The sequence below is a fragment of the Leptonychotes weddellii genome, chromosome 8 (assembly GCF_054177405.1).
Source record: "Leptonychotes weddellii isolate Sample4059 chromosome 8, ASM5417740v2, whole genome shotgun sequence".
Taxonomy (NCBI): Eukaryota; Metazoa; Chordata; class Mammalia; order Carnivora; family Phocidae; genus Leptonychotes; species Leptonychotes weddellii.
The window spans coordinates 12,042,505-12,061,680 of record NC_138376.1 but is presented as its reverse complement, the minus strand read 5'-3'; the positions used below and the strand labels follow the sequence as shown (position 1 = coordinate 12,061,680).

The 19,176-nt window shown below is 37.8% G+C and overlaps 1 protein-coding gene across 6 annotated transcripts in view; it reads left to right on the top strand.

The window, feature by feature from the left end:
* PHACTR1 (phosphatase and actin regulator 1) overlaps positions 1-19,176 on the top strand; it is a 458,880-nt gene that overhangs the window by 24,891 nt on the left and 414,813 nt on the right. For all 6 annotated transcript variants that reach the window (XM_081827671.1, XM_081827667.1, XM_081827670.1 and 3 more), the window contains exon 3: positions 18,696-18,842. In XM_081827671.1, the coding sequence (XP_081683797.1) occupies positions 18,696-18,842 (147 nt within the window). The remainder of the gene's footprint in view (positions 1-18,695; positions 18,843-19,176) is intronic.

Genomic DNA, 19,176 nt, shown 5'->3' with positions numbered 1-19,176 from the left:
GTTTTTTTTTTTCCTGTTTTTTGCTTTGTTTTTGTTTGTTTTTTGGGGGCTTGGGGGGGTTGTTGTTTTTGTTGTTCTTTTTTCTCTTCTTTTCTTTTCTGGACAAAATGATGAGATGGAGGAATTTACCCCAAAAGAAAGAACACGAGGTAGAACTCATAGCCAGGGATTTAATCAGTACAGACTTAAGTAAGATGTCTGAACTAGAATTTAAAACAATTATAAGGATACTAGCTGGGCTTGAAAAAAGCATAGAAGACACTAGAGAATCCCTTACTACAGAGATAAAAGAACAAAAATCTAGTCAGGATGAAATTAAAAATGCTGTAACTGAGATGCAAACACAAATAGAGGCCATAGAAACAGGATGGACCAAGCAGAAGAACAAATCAGTGATATAGAAGATAAAATTATGGAAAATAATGAAGCTGAAAAGATGAGGGAAAGAAAGGTAATGGACCACAAAGGTAGACTTAAAGAATTCAGTAACTTAGTAACACGTAATAACATTTGTATCATAGGAGTCCCAGAAGGTGAAGAGAGAGATAAAGGGGCAGAAGGTTTACTCGAACAAATTATAGCTGAAAACTTCCCTAATCTGGGGTAGCACATAGACATCAAAATCCAAGAAGCACAGAGAACTCCCATTATATTCAGCAAAAGCCAGCCATTATCAAGGCATATCATAGTCAAATTCATAAAGACACAGACAAGGAAAGAATCCTGAAAGCAGCAAGGGAAAAAAGGTCCTTAACTTACAAGGGAAGACAGATCAGGCTCACAGGGAATCTGTCCACAGAGACTTGGCAGGCCAGAAAGGAGTGGAAGGAAATATTCAGCATGCTGAATGGGAAAAATATGCAGCCAAGAATTCTTTATCCACTGAGGCTATCATTCAGAATAGAAGGAGGGCTAAAGAGTTTTCCAGACAAACAAAAACTAAAGGAGTTCATGACTACTAAATCAGCCCTGCAAGAAATTTTAAGGGGGACTCTTAGAGTGGAGGAAAAAAGACCGAAAACAACAAAGACTAGAAAGGACCAAATAACATCACCAGAAACACCAATGCTACCAATAACATAATGGCACTAAATTCATACCTCTCAATAATCACTCTGAATGTAAATGGACTAAATGTGCCAATCAAAGACATAGGGTATCAGAATGGATTAAAAAACAAGACCCATCTATATGCTGCCTACAAGAGACTGATTTGAGACCTAAAGACATTTGCAGATTGAAAGTGAGGGGATGGAGAATCATCTCTCATGCCAATGGACATCAAAAGAAAACTGGAGTAGCCATACTTATATCAGAAAAACTAGATTTTAAAACAAGACTGTAACAAGAAATGAAGGGCATTATATCATAATTAAGGTGTCTATCCATCAGAAGATCTAACAATTGCAAATATTTATGCCCCCAACTTGGGAGCACCCAAATATATAAATCAATTAATAACAAATATAAAGAAACTCATTGATGATAATACAATACTAGTAGGGGATTTTAACACCCCACTTACAGCAATGGACAGATCAGCTAAGCAGAAAACCAACAAGGAAGCAATGGCTTTGAAAGACACACTGGGCCAAATGGACTTCACAGACAGATTCAGAACATTTCATCCTAAAGCAGCAGAATACATGTTCTTCTCGAGTGCACATGGAACATTCTCCAGATTAGATCACATACTGGGTCACAGATCAGGTCTCAACAAGTACAAAAAAGATCAAGATCATACCATGCATATTTTCAGACCACATTGCTATGAAACTTGAAGTCAGCCATAAGAAAAAATTTGGAAAGACCTCAAATACATGGAGGTTAAAGAACATCCTACTAAAGAATGAATGGATCAAACCGGAAATTAAAGAAGAATTTAAAAATACATGGAAGCAAATGAAAATGAAAGCACAACAGCCCAAAACACTTGGGATGCAGCAAAAGCAGTCCTAAGAGGGAACTATATTTCAGTACAGGCCTACCTCAAGAAGGAAGAAAAGTCTCAAATACACAATGTAACCTTACACCTAAACGAGTTAGAAAGGGAGCAAATAAAGCCTAAAGCCAGCATAAGACAGGAAATAATAAAGATTAGAGCAGAAAGAAATGATATAGAAACAAACAAACAACAACAACAACAAAAACAGTGGAACAGATTAATGAAACTAAGAGCTGGTTCTTCAAAAGAATTAATAAAATTGATAAACCCCTACCTGGACTTATCAAAAAGAAAAGAGAAAGGACCCAAAGAGATAAAATCACAAATGATAGAGGAGAGATCACAGCACCACAGAAATACGGACTATTATAAGAAAATTAAAAATTATATGCCAACAAACTGGGCAACCTGGAAGAAATGGACAAATTCTTAGAAACTTACAAACTACCAAAACTGAAACAGGAAGAAATAGGAAATTTGAGCAGACCCATAACCAGCAAAGTTATTGAATCAATTATCAAAAATCTCCCAACAAACAAAAGTCCTGGGCTGGATGGCTTCCCAAAGGAGTTCTATCATAACATTTAAAAGAGTTAATACTTATTCTTCTCAAACTGTTTCAAAAAATAGAAATGGAAGGAAAACTTCCAAACCTACAAAGTCAGCATTACCTTGACTCCAAAACTAGACAAAACCCCACTAAAAAGGAGAATTACAGGCCAATATCCCAATGAATGTGGATGCAAAAAGTCTCAACAAAATACTAGCAAAGTGAACTCAACAGTACCTTAAAAGAATTATTCACCATGATCAGTGGGTTTTATTCCTGGGCTGCAGGGGTGGTTTAATATTTGCAAATCAATCAACGTGATACACCATATTAAAAAAAAAAAAGAAAGAAAGGATAAGAACTGTATGATCCTTATCAGATAAAGGGCTAGTATCCAAAATCTATAAAGAACTTACCAAACTCAACACCCAAAGAACAAATAATCCAATCAAGAAATGGGCAGAAGACATGAACAGACATTTCTGCAAAGAAGACATCCAAATGGCCAACAGACACATGAAAAAGTGCTCAACATCACTTGGCATCAGGGAAATACAAACCAAAACCTCAATGAGATACCACCTTATATCAGTCAGAATGGCTAAAATTAACAAGTCAGGAAATGACAGATGTTGGCCAGGATGCAGAGAAAGGGGAACCCTCCTACACTATTGGGAGGAATGCAAGCTGGTATAGCCACTCTGGAATATAGTATGGAGGTTCCTCAAAAAGGTAAAAACCGAGCTACCCTATAACCCAGCAATTGCACTACTGGGTATTTACCCCAAAGATACAAATGTAGTGATCTGAAGGGGCATGTGCACCCCAATGCTTATAGCAGCAATGTCCACAAGAGCCAAACTATGGAAAGAGCCCAGATGTCCATTGACAGATGAATCGATAAAGAAGCTGTGGTATATATTATACAATGGAATATTATGCAGCCATCAAAAAATGAAATCTTACCATTTGCAGTGATGTGGATGGAACAATAGGGTCTTATGCTAAACAAAATAAGTCAATCAGAGAAAGACAAGTATCATATGATCTCACTGATGTGAGGAATTTGAGAAACAAGACAGAGGATCATAGGGGAAGGGAGGGAAAAATGAAACAAGATGAAACCAGAGAGGCAGACAAACCATAAGAGACTCTTAATCTCGGGAAACAAACTGAGGGTTGCTGGAGTGGAGGGGGGTGGGAGGGATGGGGTGGCTGGGTGATGGACATTGGGGAGGGTAAGTACTATGGTGAGTGCTGTGAATTGGGTAAGACTGATGGATCGCAGATCTGTACCCCTGAAACAAATAATACATTATATGTTAATAAAAACAATAGATAAAAATAAAAAAATAAAAGACAAAAAAATCTGTATGATCCTGCGAAAAATGAAGAAAAAATTTGACAAAATACATTATGCATAACTGATAAAAACCCTCAATAAAGTAGGGAAAGATGGAACATACCACAACATCATAAAAGCCATATACAAAAGACCACAGCTAATATCACCCTCAATGGGGAAACTGAGAGCCTTTCCCCTATAGTCAGGAACAAAACAAGGATGTCCATTCTCACCATTACTATTTAACATAGTACTGGAAATCTTAGCCTCAACAATCAAACAAAAAGAAATAGAAGGCATCCAAATTGGCAAGGAAGAAGTCAAACTTACACTTTGACAGATGACATGATGCTCTATGTAGAAAACCCGAAAGACTCAACCAAAAAATTGCTAGAACTCAGACATAAATTCAGCAAAGTCTCAGGATATAAAATCAATGTGCAGAAATCTGTTGCATTTCTATACACCAATAGCAAAGTAGCAGAAAAAGAAATCAAGGAATCGATCCCATTTGCAACTGCACCAAAACCAAGATACCGAGGGATAAATCTAACTAAAGAAGCAAAAGATCTACACTCTGAAATTATAGAACACTTATGAAAGAAATTGAAGAGGACTCAAAGAAATGGAAAAGTATTCCATGCTTGTTGATTGGAAGAACATTGTTAAAATGTCTATATGACCCAAAGCAATCTACACATTTAATGCAATCCCCATCAAAATACCACCAGCATTTTTCACAGAACCAGAACAAACAATCCTAAAATTTGTACAGAACCACGAAGACCCCAAATAGCCAAAGCAATTCTGAAAAAGAAAAACAAAGCTGGAGGCATCATGATTCTGGATTTCAAGCTCTATTACAAAGCTGTAATCATCAAGACAGTACGGTACTGGCACAAAAACAGACACATAGATCAATGGAACAGAATAGAGAGCCCAGAAATGGACCCTCAACTATACAACTAATCTTTGACAAAGCAGGAAAGAATATCCAATGGTAAAAAGACAATCTCTTCAACAAATGGTGTTGGGAAAACTGGACAGCAACATGCAGAAGAATGAAACTGGACCACTTTCTTACACCATACACACACAAAAAATTCAAAATAGATGAAAGATCTTAATGTGAGACAGGAAACCATCAAAATCGTAGAGGAGACCACAGGCAGAAACCTCTTTGACCTCGGCTGTAGCAACTTCTAGACATGTCACCACAGGCAAGGGAAACAAAAGCAAAAATGAACTATTGGGACTTCATCAAGATAAAAAACTTCTGCACAGCAAAGGAAACAACCAACAACACTAAAAGGCAGCCTACAGAATGGGAGAAGATATTTGCAAATGACATATCTGCTAAACGGTTAATATCCAAAATCTACAAAGAACTTACCAAACTCAACACCCAAAAAGCAAATAACCCAGTTAAGAAATGGATGGAAGATATGAATAGACACTTTTCAAAAAAAGGCATCCAGATGGCTAACAGACACACGAAAAGATGCTCAACATCACTGATCATCAGGGAAATACAAATCAAAACTACTATGAAATACCACCTCACACCTGTTAGAATGGCTAAAATTAACAACACAGGAAACAACAGGTGTTGGCAAGGATGCAGAGAAAGGGGAAACCTCTTGCATTGTTGGTGGGAATGCAAACTAGTGCAGCCACTGTGGAGAACAGTATGGAGGTTCCTCAAAATGTTAAAAATAGAACTACCCTATGATCCAGCAATTGCTCTACTAGGTATTTACCCAAAGGATATAAAAATACAGAATCAAAGGGATACAGGCACCCCAATGTTTATAGCAGCATTATCAATAATAGCCAAACTATAGAGAGAGCCCAAATGTCCATCAACTGATGAATGGAAAAAGAAGACGTCACACACACACACACACACACACACAACTGTGGGATATTACTCAGCCATCAAAAAAGAATGAAATCCTGCCGTTTGCAATGACATGGATGGAGCTAGAGTGTATTATGCTAAGTGAAATAAGTCAGTCAGAGAAAGACAAATACCATATGATTTCACTCATATGTGGAATTTAAAAAAGAAAACAGGAACACATGGGAAGGGGGAAATGAAGAAAAGGAGAGAGGGAAACAAACCATAAGAGACTCTTAATGATAGAGAACAAACTGAGTTATTGGAGGGAGATGGGTGGGGGATGGACTAGATGGGGGATGGGGATTAAGGAGGGCACTTGTTATGATGAGCTCTGGGTGTTGTATGTAAGTGATGAATCACTGAATTCTACTCCAGAAACCAATATTGCTCTGTATGTTAACTACCTAAAATTGAAAACAAAACAAAAGAACTGCCCCCTGAGAAAAAGGCTGCAGTCATCCAAAGACTTGACTAGGGATTCCAACGTGGCTCTCTCAGGAGTCTCAGTCCTTGCCACATGTGCCCCTCCCTAGGCTTCTTGCGTGGGTTCCCCCATGACATTCCAGCTGGCTTCTTTCAAGCAAGAGACCCAAAGATAAAGCAAGGTAGAGTCACATGTATCTTATGACCTGGCTTTGGAAATGATACACCATCACTTCTAGCATATTCTAGTGGTCACAGAGACCAACCTTGATATGAGAGGGGACTACACAAGGGTATGAATACCAGGAGTTGGGGATCGTTGGGGGCCATTTGGAGGCTGGCTATAACAACACACACAAATTTTTACAGGAGCAGAAAATTTTCAAAAGAAGTAAAAAAAACATGGCAGATGTTGTTAATATATCTCAAAGCCTCAAGTGATTTTAAAATTAGGTAAATTTTACAAAAAACAAAATGTAGTCCCCCTGGAGAAGAAGCCACTATGTCAATGTTAAGGTAGCTATTAAGTTGTCTTGCATCCATCTTTATCCAGGTATTAATTCAAGGAAAGCTAGATATTAAAGCTTTAAAAGAAGAGTTAGAACAAAGCCAATGTTAGACCCTTATTATTATTGGAAACAGGGCTGGCCTGGATGCCAGGCACGGAACCATCTCTTTGGGAAGCCACCACCTTTGGATACTGCTATGGACTTCAAAATTCCATAGTTCTATTCACATAGACTAAGATGAAAATGGTGTACCTCCAAAGCTGTGCAGTGTGAAAGATCTGAATTAGGGCCAGTAAACACTGTGGAGCTGGAATTCTAGGCAGCAATTATAAAAGCAAGGCAGCCACCCCCTCTCCTTCGTGGGCCCCACAAAATTAGCCAGAAAGAAAAGAGGATTCATACCAGAACTTTGTGGAGTGGATAGCTCATTTAATGGTAAGTTTAGGCAGAGAGAGCCAAGATGTACCAATAACAATTCCACAGATTCTGGGTTTTCTAGCAAAGTATGCATATTTATAGAAAAGAACAAATATCTCAGCAGTTACTTACTAAATTTAGTTATAATAAAAAGCCCAAAAGTCTTTTGGGGATGTTTTTGTTAAACCTATTTAAAATGTATGTTACTAATGCAAAGTTTTAGGGTTGATATTGCAGTTAATAACACTGATCCTTATCATTTACATTTTGTATTTTCTACATGAATGATTTTGAATAACATCACTGCAGTTAGTGACATCATACTCATTTTATTTATTTACTTATTTATTTATTTATTTTTAGAGAGGGAGAGGGAGAAGGGGGCAGGGGGAGAGGCAGAGGGGGAGAGAGAGAGAGAATCTTAAGTAGGCTCCATGCCCAGCGTGGAGCCGAGAGGGGCTTAATCTCACAACCCTGAGATCATGACCTGAGCTAAAATCAAGAGTTGGACGCTTAGCCGATTGAGCCATCCAGGTGCCCTGGCATCATACTCATTTTAACTGTGAGGTGAGAAGGTTCTTGTAGTTTTTACTCAGGTTAAATATGCAAAATACTGACATATATACTTCATCTATACAGCCCAGGTTCTTAGTCTGCTTGAGTCCTCTATCAATCAATTAATTTTTAAATTTTTAAACAAAAATCCAAAGACCTTTAGCATAATTGCAGGACAGGTTGCCCTTAAAGATCAATACTGTATTTATCCAGAGCCTATGTGAATAACTGACAATGATAATTTTTTAGAAAGATTGAAAGCAAGGATGGCACATCATCTCTAGTCCTTGGAAACCCTCCTAAATAGAAAGAAACGCGTTTTTACTAGTAACTTCTAACTTTTATTAGAAAAAACTTACAGAAAAGTTGCAAAAACAAAATAGTACAAAGCATACTTATTTACCTTTACTCAGATTCACCCATTGATAATATTTAACCCCATTTGCTTATCATTTGCTCTCTTGCCTCTATCTATCTATCAACCAGTTGATCGATTGTTCTATCCAAAGAGGAATGTAAAAGTGTATATTTATACTGAGAGAGGGAGGGGGCAGAAGAGGGAGGGAAAAAGAATATATACATGAAGTTGTGTGTCTGTTTGATTTTGTGTGTGTATATATGTACATACATATTTTTTCCTAAGCCATCATGGCCCTTTATCCCTAATACTTTACTGTGTATTTCCTAAGAATAAGAATAGGATAGCCTCTTTCATAACTAGAGCACAGCTGTCAACTGCAGTACATTTAACATTGATACTTTATATATTTTTAAAGTTTTTATCCAAATCTAGTTAGTTAACATACAGTGTAATATTAGTCTCAGGTGTACAATATAGTGATTGAACACTATATAACACCAGTACTCATCACAAAAAGTGCACTCAATCCCCATCACCTACTTCACCCATCTCCCCCACCCACCCCCCTTCTGGTAACCGTCAATTTGTTCTCTAGGGTTAGGAATCTGTTTCTTGGTTTGCCTCTCTTTTTTTCCCCTTTGTTCATTTTTTGTTTCTTAAATTCCACGTATGAGTGAGATCATATGGTATTTGTCTTTCTCTGACTAATTTATTTCGCTTAGCATAATACCCTCTAGTTCCATCCACATCATTGCAAATGGCAAGATTTCATTCTTTTTATGGTTGGATAATATTCCCTTGTATAAATATACACATCTTCTTTATCCATTCATCAGTCAATGGACACTTGGGCTATTTTCATAATTTGGCTACTGCAGATAATGCTGCTATAAACATCAGGGTGTATGTATCCCTTTGAATCTGTATTTTTATATTCTTTGGGTAAATACCTAGAAGTGCAATTGCTAGATGGTAGGGTAGTTCTATTTTTAACTTTTTGAGGAACCTCCATACTGTTCTCCAGAGTGGCTGCCCCAGTTTGCATTCCCACCAACAGTGCAAGAGTGTTCTCCTTTCTTTGTATCCTCGCCAACACCAGTTGTTTCTTGTGTTGGTTTTAGCCATTCTGACAGGTGTGGGGTGATATCTCATCATAGTTTTGATTTGTATTTCCCTGATGATCAGTGATATTGAGCATCTTTTCATGTGCCTGTTGGTCATGTGTATGCCTTCTTTAGAAAAATATCTCTTCATGTCTTCTGCCCCCCCTTTTTTAATAGTAGACTTTTTATTTTATTTTATTATTTTTTAAAGATTTTATTTATTTATTTGACAGCGAGAGAGAGAACCCAAGCAGGAGGAGCAGCAGAGGGAGAGGGAGAAGCAGGCTCCTTGGCTCAGTCGTTAGGCATCTGCCTTCGGCTCAGGTCATGATCCTGTGGTCTTTCTGCCCCTTTTTAATGGGACTATTCATTTTTTGGGTGTTGAGTTTTGTAAGTTCTTTATATGTTTTTGGATACCATTCCTTTATCAGATATGTCATTTGCAAATAGCTTCTCCCATCCCATAGGTTGCCTTTTAGTTTTGTTGTTTCCTTCGCTGTGCAGATGTTTTTTGTTTTGATGTAGTCCCAATCATTTATTTTTGTTTTGTTTCCTTGCCTCAGGAGACATATCAAGAAAGAAGTTGCTATCGCCAGTGTCAAAGAGGTTACTGCCTGTGTCCTCCTCTAGAATTTTTATGGTTTCATGGCTCACATTTAGGTCTTTAATCCATTTTGAATTTATTTTTGTGTATGGTGTAAGGAAGTGGTCCAGGTTCATTCTTCTGCTTGATGCTGTCCATTTTTCCCAACACCATTTGTTGAAGAGACTGTCTTTCCCATTGGATAGTCTTTCCTGCTCTTTCAAAGATTAGTTGACCATATAGTTGTGGGCTCTTTTCTGGGTTTCCTATTCTGTTCTGTTGATCTATGTGTCTGTTTTTTGCCAGCACCATACTGTTTTCATCATTACAGCTTTGTAATATAACTTGAAGCCTGGAACTGTGTTGCCTCCAGCTTTGCTTTTCTTTTTCAGAACTGCTTTGGCTATTTGGGATCTTTTATTTTTCCATACAAATTGTAGGATTGTTTCTTCTGGCTCTGTGAAAAATGCTATTGGTATTTTGATAGGGATTTCATTGAATGTGTAGATTGCTTTGGGTCATATAGACATTATAATTCAATATTTTTTCTTCCAATCTATGAGCATCGAATGTTTCTCCATTTCTTTGTGTCATCTTCAGTTTTTTTCAGCAGTGTTTTATAGTTTTCAGAGCACAGGTCTTTCGCCTCTTTAACACTTATACTTTAATCTGCTCTTTGAATTTAAATTTTCTCAGCTGATCCTGGAATGTCCTTTATAACACGTTTTCCCTTCAAGACAGGATCTAGAATCAGTTCAGTCTAAGATCTGACTCCAGTACAGAGTCCAGTCTAGAGTCAGATATCTTTTACCTCCTTTTATCTGGAAACTTTCAAAGCCTTAATTTGTCTTTTAGAACATTGGCATTTTTTTTAGAAATACAGTGCTCCTTCCCCTTTTTTAATAAACACTTCCTACTTTTGAGGTTGTCTGATATTTCCTCATCATTCTACTCAGGTTATGCATTCTAGGCTGGACCACTCCAAGAGTAATGTTGTGTTCATCAGGTGTCATATCTGGAGGCACTCCATGTCCATTTGTCCCTCCTTGGTGATGGTGTTTTCCATTTCCTTCCTTGAAACTAATAAATCTGTGGGAAGAAACTTTAAGATCATGAAAATATCATCATCAAAATTTCCCCCTAGACTTAGCATCTATTATGAATCCTTACTTGATCTTGATTTTTTTTTTTGCTTGATCTTTGTTACAAAGACTGCAAAATGATGATTTTGTAACTTCTGCACTCCTTCTGAACTGATATGTCAGCTCTCTGCATTCTACTGGAAGCAAGAGTCCCCCCCTTTCCTGCATTTACTTATCTAGTTACTTATCCAATTATTACCAGTTTTATCCACTTATCTATTTATTATTAGGACTCATGAATACCCATTATTAATAATTTTCATTCATTAGTGGACTTAATTATTTTTTATTCTCACATTGTTCCAGATTTGGCCAATGCAACCCCCTTCAAGCTGGCTCCTGCAAGGGGGACAATGCAACCCCCTTCAAGTTGTTTAATTTGGAAGAATGCTGCCTTGTTTCTAGCATAACAAGAAGCCTACTCTCATCATTCTTTCGTTATTCCTTATATGCATTTCCAATCTAGTTATTTGTTGTTGTTTTTAATGCAGCACAGAATGCTGGGAATAGAATACTTAAAAGATCATGGTTATAAAAGACAGATATGATGATAGCCTAAAACTAAGGCTGAGACAGAAAAAAAAAAAAACCTACAGAATTTTGGGGCAGTGGAATGTTGATAATCACAAAAATGGCCCAAGTCATTAGGAAACTATTTAATCAGATCAAATTAAATTGTTCTTAATAGTGTGGTTTTGTAAATATTTGGTACTTAAATGCAATGGTTATCATATTTATTTGTGCATATTAATAACCTGGAAGATTCTTTTAACTTAAAAAAGAGCTTGTGCATTTATTTTTAAATTGATAATAATAGTTGGTATCAAATAACTATAATACTCCACATACCATAATATTCTCCAGGATATATTTGTTTATATAATAATATAAATGTTTTATTTCTAAATGGCAGCTAGCAAATTTTTATTAAAGTAAGCACAATTCTGTGAACTGAAAGCTTTCTAAAATTTATTTTTTAGTGGTATATAATATATAGTGATATACACAAATATAAAATGTATAACTTAATGAACTTTTTACAAAAGTAATTACTTTTTCTAAAACGTATAATCACCACTCAAGTCAAGATAGAGAAAGGTTCCTTTGTGACCCCTCTAAGACATTATCTTTCTAATTAACCACCTATCACTGTATATTAGCTTTATTTATTTTTCTTGCACTTCACATAAATGGAATATACAAATATTCATATAATGTATAGATCTGGCTTCTTTTGTTCAACATTATGCCTAAGAGATTCATCTATCTTGTTGCTTATAGTGATAGTTTGTTCTTTTTCATTTTCATGAAGTATAACACTGCAATGAAGATATTACAATCATTTTTGTATATTTTGCTTTTGATGGCCATTTGGGTTGTTTCCAGTTTGGGGCCATTATGGAAACACCTGCTATGGACATGCATGTCCATGTCATAGGGTATTTGTGTATTTACCTATATTTATGTATACTTTCTTTGTAAACGGCTTTCCAGAGTGGTTTTACAAGCTTACATTACCACCAGCTTTCAGAAGAGCTCCAATTCTTCCACATCCTTACCAAAACTTGGCATTGAATGACTTTAAAGTTTTAGCCAGATTGGCAGATGTGTAATAATATGTCACTGAGGTTTTTATTTGAATTTACCTTTAAGTAATGATTCTAAGCATCTTTTCTTATGCTTATTGAACATTTGGATTTTCTTGTGTGTGAAGTGCCTATTCAAGTCTTTCGCCCATTTTTTAAAAAAATATTGAGTTGTGTTGTCTGTCTTTTCATTATTGTTTTAGAGGATCTTTATATATTCTGATTACAAGTCCTTTGTCATATACAAATCTGAAAGTATCTTCTCCCACTCTGTGGCTTGCCTTTCCACTCCCCTAATGATGTCTTTTCTTTATTTTTTAAGGATTTTATTTATTTATTTATTTATTTGAGAGAGAAAGAGAGAGCACGAGTGGGGGGAGGAGCACAGAACAGGGAGCCCAATGGGGTGGGGCTCCATCCCAGGACCCTGGGATCATGACCCAAGCCAAAGGCAGATGCTTAACTGACTGAGCCACCCAGGTACCCCTAAGATTTATTTTTAAAGTAATCTCTACACTCAATGTGGGGTTCGAACTTATAATCCTGAGATCTCAAGATCAAGAGTAGCATGCTCCACTGACTGAGCCAGCCAGGCACCCCTGTCTTTTCTTTATTTAAGAACACTGCATGTAGTTTATTTTTACTAAGTTGTTAAATATATGAACATAAAGATGTTTGTAGTATTCTCATAATATCTTTTTAATAGATAGAGGATCTATAGTGATTACCCCTGTTTGATTTCTGATATTGGTAATTTGTATGCTCTCTATTTTTATCTTTGTTATGCTTGCTAGAAGTTAACCAATTTTATCATTTTTTTTTGAAGAATGAGCTTTTTGTTTCATTTACTTTTTTATTGTTTCCATGTTTTTAATTGCACTGACTTCTGATCTTATCTTTATTAGTTCCTTCCTTCTACTTACTTTAGATTTATTTTCCTCTTCTTTTTCTAAGTTCTTGAGGTAGGATTATCGATTTGAGAATATCCTCTTCTCTCACAGGACATTTAGTGCTGTAATTTCCCCTATCAGCACTGTTTCAGATGCATCCCACGTATTTTGGTATGTTACATTTTTAGTTTTGTCTTGTGATGAACAAAAGTTCTTAATGTTAGTAGCATCAACATGTCTGTTTATTCTTTTATTGTTAGTGCTTTTCATGTCCTGTTTAAAATCTTTGCTTAGGTCATAAAATATACTTCTATGAAAAAATTTTCTTCTAGAAACTTTATTGTTTACCTTTCACACTTAGGTCCATAATCCATTTGGAATTGAATTTGTGTATGGTGTGAGATAGGGATCAAGATTTGTTTTCCACCATATGAATATCTAAGTGATCAAGCACCATTTATTGCAAAGTCCATCTTTCCCTCACAGTACTACAGTGGGACTCTTGTCGTAATCAGGTGACTGTTTATATATGGGTCTATTTTTAAATTCTCTGTTCTCTTCCATTTGTCTAATTATCTTACTTTGTTTTTGAATTCTATACCTTTATAGTAATTCTTGGTATCTTCTACTGTAAATCCTCCAGCTATTTTCTTATTTGTCATGATAAGGTTAGTCTTATCCCTTTGCATTTTCATATGAATTTTAGAATCAGCTTGTCAATTAAAAAAAAAAAAAGCTTGAATTTTAACTGGAATTTCATTGAATCTATAAACCAATTTGAAGAGACTGATGCCTTTCCATAGTGTGTCTTTTAATCCATGAGCATGAGAATGGTTTAGTCATCCCTCCTCATTTATTTAGGTCTTCTTAATTTCTTTCAGGAATGTTTTGTAGTTTTTCATGTAGAGGTCCTGCTCATCTTTTGTGAGATTTATTCATAAGTATTTGATGGTTATGATACTATTGTAAATGGTTCTTTTAAAATTATATTTTCTAATTTTGTCAGTATGTTGAAACAAAATTGATGTTTTATGCTGCTATTGTATCAGTGATGTTGTCAAATTCACTTATTATTTCTAATAGTCTGGATTCTTATAGATTCTATATGTACACTATCATGACATATATGACTAATCACAATTTTATTCTTGTTTTCCAATCATTATATCTTTCTAATTTCTTTTCTTTTACTTAAATCACTACATTGACCAAGACTTCCAGTATAATGTTGACTACAGGTGGTGAGAATGGACAAAGTTAGGAGCCTTTTGAAAACCTAGGTACCCAGTTCTCATCCCCTCAAAATTCAGCAGGTCCAGGTTGGGGGCCTTGAAAATATATATTTTAACAAGTATTCTAAGTGATATCAATGTAAGGGTGTCCTAGAAACACACTTTGAGTAATATTTTTAAAGCCTCACTCACCTGAAGAGTTTTCTTGATTAGGATGGATTATTGCTCTCTTCTTTCTTCCTTCTGTTCCCACCTTCATCTTCTTCCATGCTGGTGATAGAAGTATAAAATATTACTTTTTTGAGCACTCTATTTTGCTGCTTCTCTTTCTCTGTCTCTAGGTCTGGATATAACATGCATGTATGGGTCTTCAGTGTTAAAATGTTGACTGGCTTTAGAAAAGAAAAAAATCCTCATCCTGAGTCAGCAGTCCTACTCAAAAAGAAGAAATCTTTTTTAAAAAGTATATTCAAAAGTTGTTGAGATCACAGTTGAATTCAGTTCTTTCTATATACACACCCACACCCACACATGCACACATACAAACAATCATAGGGGTGTTGCCACATGATGGAAACAGTATGAGGGAAAAAAAACAGATTCTAAAGGATACACAGTTGTATAAAATAAAACTTGAATAATATGAAATCACTTGAGAGAAATATGGATACCATGTGGTTTCCTAAATATGGTTAGTTGCAAATCAAAGGAACAATATATTTTCTTAGATTAAGAGACAAAATATGCCATGGATATTCATGAAAGGAAGGAGAGATAGAAAAATAGCTGCAAATATCATAGAGTATTAGAGCTGGGCGGGGCCTTTAAGATCATGTTAGCTGACCCTGCCATTTTTATAGCTGACATGACAGAGATCCAACCTGGTAGAGTGAGTGACTTGCCCAGTGTTACTTGGTGAAGTAGTAGTGGTAGTACTGGGCGCAGCACCCAGCATCCCAGATTCTACCCCAGAGCTTCTTGCCTGATGTCACTCAGATGGTTTATGATAAGAGATCACATATATGAACAGAATCCCAGAGAATAAAGAATGTGGATACATCCACATCAGAATGTGGATACCACAGAAGTGAGTCCTTCATGCAGGATGAGAGGGAGCTACATGAAACGGGATCAATTTTGTGAACAAATTGTAAGATGTGAGAAAGGAGGCAAAGTGAAAAGGAAATGGGAAAAACTAGTGAGACAAAGAAAACAGTAAATTAGGGAAGTCAAAAAATGAAAGATAATATAAATAAAAACACAATAAATTAATTCAAGAACATGTAGACAGATGTAGTATTTTTCTGTCATTTTTGTCAAAAATGTATCTATCTAGAATTGTTTCAATAATAAAATGTCCATAATGAAATTGTACATTTAGACGCCTTTAAAGAAAATTACACCAAAAGTAATGGCAAAGTTAAGTTCTTAATCTTCTAAAATGCTGAAGGAAGAAGATCTAGAAATCCAAAGATGTACTTCTCTATATCAAGAACCATTAAATGTAAAATCAAAGAAACACAGGGAAAGCTAGGGCTAAGTGTTTCTTCAAAGGACTCTACTGGGTTTTGTTTTTAAGACATGGTTGAAGAATGAAAATACAACAGGGTGGAGAATCCCGAATATTTTGAACAATCAAGTGGTACTGCCTTAATTCAAAGAGAGGTAGAGTTTTTACAGTATTCAGAATTGTTGGACTCAATTTCCTTACTTTTGCACTTCCTTAAGAGCCTGAACCTAAATGTTACAATCATAATATTTGTTTGCAACCTGGCTAGCCATGTAAAAGCATTAACCTTCATGGTTCATTTGATGAGCCAAAGACTTCTGTTTTACCTCCTGGGAGAGGAGGCATCCATTTTTAATCAATGTTTAACAGAGATAAATGGGACATAATCATAAGACAAAAGTCATAGAAAAGTGAATTTTAAGTGTGGCTAGTCAACCAAATACATATACTTAGCAAACTAATATACCGGCTAAGGACACAGGATTTAAAATCAAGCACACATAGGTTTGGTCTCCAGTTCACTCCTTACTATTCATTACTTATGTAACAACTCCTTCTTTCACTTCTCTCCTTCCCCCCTCCCTCTCTTCTCCTCCCTTCTTCTGTTAAAATATATCTATTGAGCATTTACTATGTACTGGGTTCATGCCATAGACTAGTGGGACAGTTATCTGACATTGCTGAGGGAGGACATGGAAAGTTTATAGGGAAGAAATTTGTGGTGTGTGACACAAGCAAAAGTGTAGATGCAGAAGTAAGCCAGGCTGGGACAAATCTGAGCAGACTGGAAGCAAATAATGGGGGGTGCGTTTGGAAAAACATGTTAAAGTCAGGTTGTGAAAGGCTCTGCATGCCAGGATAAGCAATTTCAAATTAACTATGCAGATAATTGGCAAACAATTAGAAACTGAACGATTTGGAAGGAAGTCTAGTACAGAAAGCCAAAGGAGGAGACTATTTCAAGAATAGTTTACTATGTACTTCAGAGCAGACAAAAAAGAAATGGATTTAACTGTTAAAAGGATATGATGACCATTAAAATAACTTTGGGTGGTGGGGATAGAAACCAGTGGTGGGGATGAAAGAGGGGACTGAGGGTGAAGACATGGAGCCTGTGGGGCAAGAGTTCCACGGGAAGCTTTAGCAGAATGGGAAGGAAATAGTCTGGTAGAGATTGAGAAAGCAGTGAGGCCAAGGGCAGCTATATTTTTCCTAAGATGAAGAGTTACTAGCTATGTGTGAAGTAAAAAGACCCGTGTGGAGAGCCTGAAGATTCTAGGGTGCAAGAGTTTGAACTGACAGCTGAAGTGCAGAGGGAAGTCTTGCAGAGCTGGGGCAGCACTTCTTCCTCTGAGATTGAAGGGTATGACTTGACACTGAGATCTTTTTTGTAGCAGGGAGGGAATCAAGGCAACGTTTATCTGTGTACTCCAGGTGAGCTCTTATTAGAGAGTGGCAACATCAGGCTACAAAAAGACCAAGTGACTGAGGCTGTAGAAAGACAAACATCAAAGAGTTTAGCCCATCAATAGATTCAGTAGGAGCATCAAACCATTCTGATTCACACTCCAGAAACCTTTCTACTTCCTTCTGTGCTGTGTAATGTGGGAAGGTTGCAGTGCAAACATTCAAAGAAATGTAAAGCGCCCTTGATCTTCACCTCAATGGCACAGGGTTATAGAGACTACAGGTCCAATGCAAAGACCATTATTTGTCCCCGAAGTCACCAAATAAAGAGAAAGTTAAAGGTTAAAATGAATGGATATTTATGTAGACATAAACACATCCTAGAAGTTAGTGATTGTAGAAGAGGGTCACTCAATTCTGTGTGAATATGTCTAGTCTACATTCAAAGCATCAACTCTGAAAACTTTATTGCCAAACTCCTCCCAAACTTGTATATACTTTTCTTCTACCCTCCACCTCCAGGGTTCAAGGGGGCAGGTAAGACAGCTTCTGAGGATTGCAGATCTGGTTGCATCTTTATTTGAGCGCCGGGTTGGGAAAGAGGGAGCGAAGGGGTACCCTGTGTGCAGAGCCCTCCTCAGTGACCACCGGGGGCTTGCACTCCAGCAATAATAATTCCACGCAAGAAAAGCTGAAGTTTTTATATCTGGCCAGGCATCCTCAGTCTAGAGAATCCTGTGGGCTAAGGAGACCCTAGTGTGCACTTGAAGAGCAGAGTAAGTGCGTTTGGCGGGAGAGGGCACAGTGCTGACTGGGCATCTTTGCTTTGGAGTCTTCCCTTTCGCATCAGCCTATCTGTGCCAACAGCTGAAAACTGGGGCTGCGGGCAGGAGGCGGGGTGTCAATCGGGAACACTGACCCATTGGCCCTGTGGCTGCACGAGGAGTTAGGGGAGCCCTGGGCGCAAGCCTGGGATAGCCTGATCTCTGCTCCAGTCCACAAATCCTTAACGGATTTTCTTTCTCTCCCTTCACCCTTTTCTCTCCTTTGCTCTCTTTCTTTCTCTCTCCCTCTTTTTTTTTCCTTTTTCCCCTCTTTTCCCCCTCCCTCCCCGTCCCCTTCCCTTCCTCTCCCATCCCCCTTTCCCCTCCCCCTCCCCGTGTGTGAGCCTCTTCCTTTCCCCTCCTCCCCTTTTCCGCCTCCCTCTCTCTCTCCATCTCCTTTTCCCTCTCAGCTCGCCGGGCGACCCTGCTCCTGCCTCCCACATTAATGGCGGCATCTTCGGAGGATGATATAGACCGGCGGCCCATCAGAAGAGTCCGCTCCAAGAGCGACACGCCGTACCTCGCCGAAGCCAGGATCTCCTTCAACCTAGGGGCAGGTAAGGACGACCCTCTCGCCTTGCTCTCTCCCCCACCCCGCTTCCTCGTCTCCCTTCCCTCCTCGCCGGCTGGCTCAGCCCCCTGCCCCTCCTTGGGTGTCCCCCTCCCGGCAGTGCCCTCCCTTCCGCCCCTCTTTCTACCCAGCCGGGCGCCGGGCTCGCTCTCTCGCTCTTTGTGTCGCCGGTATTCGGAGGGGTGTGTGTGTGTGTGTGTGTGTGTGTGTGTGTGTGTGTGTGTGTGTGTTGCGGAGGTGGGGGAGGGTAGTGCGTGGAGCCCTACATCCGCCCAGGAGTCACACGCGGGCTTTCCCCTTCCATGAGGAGAAGAAAGTGT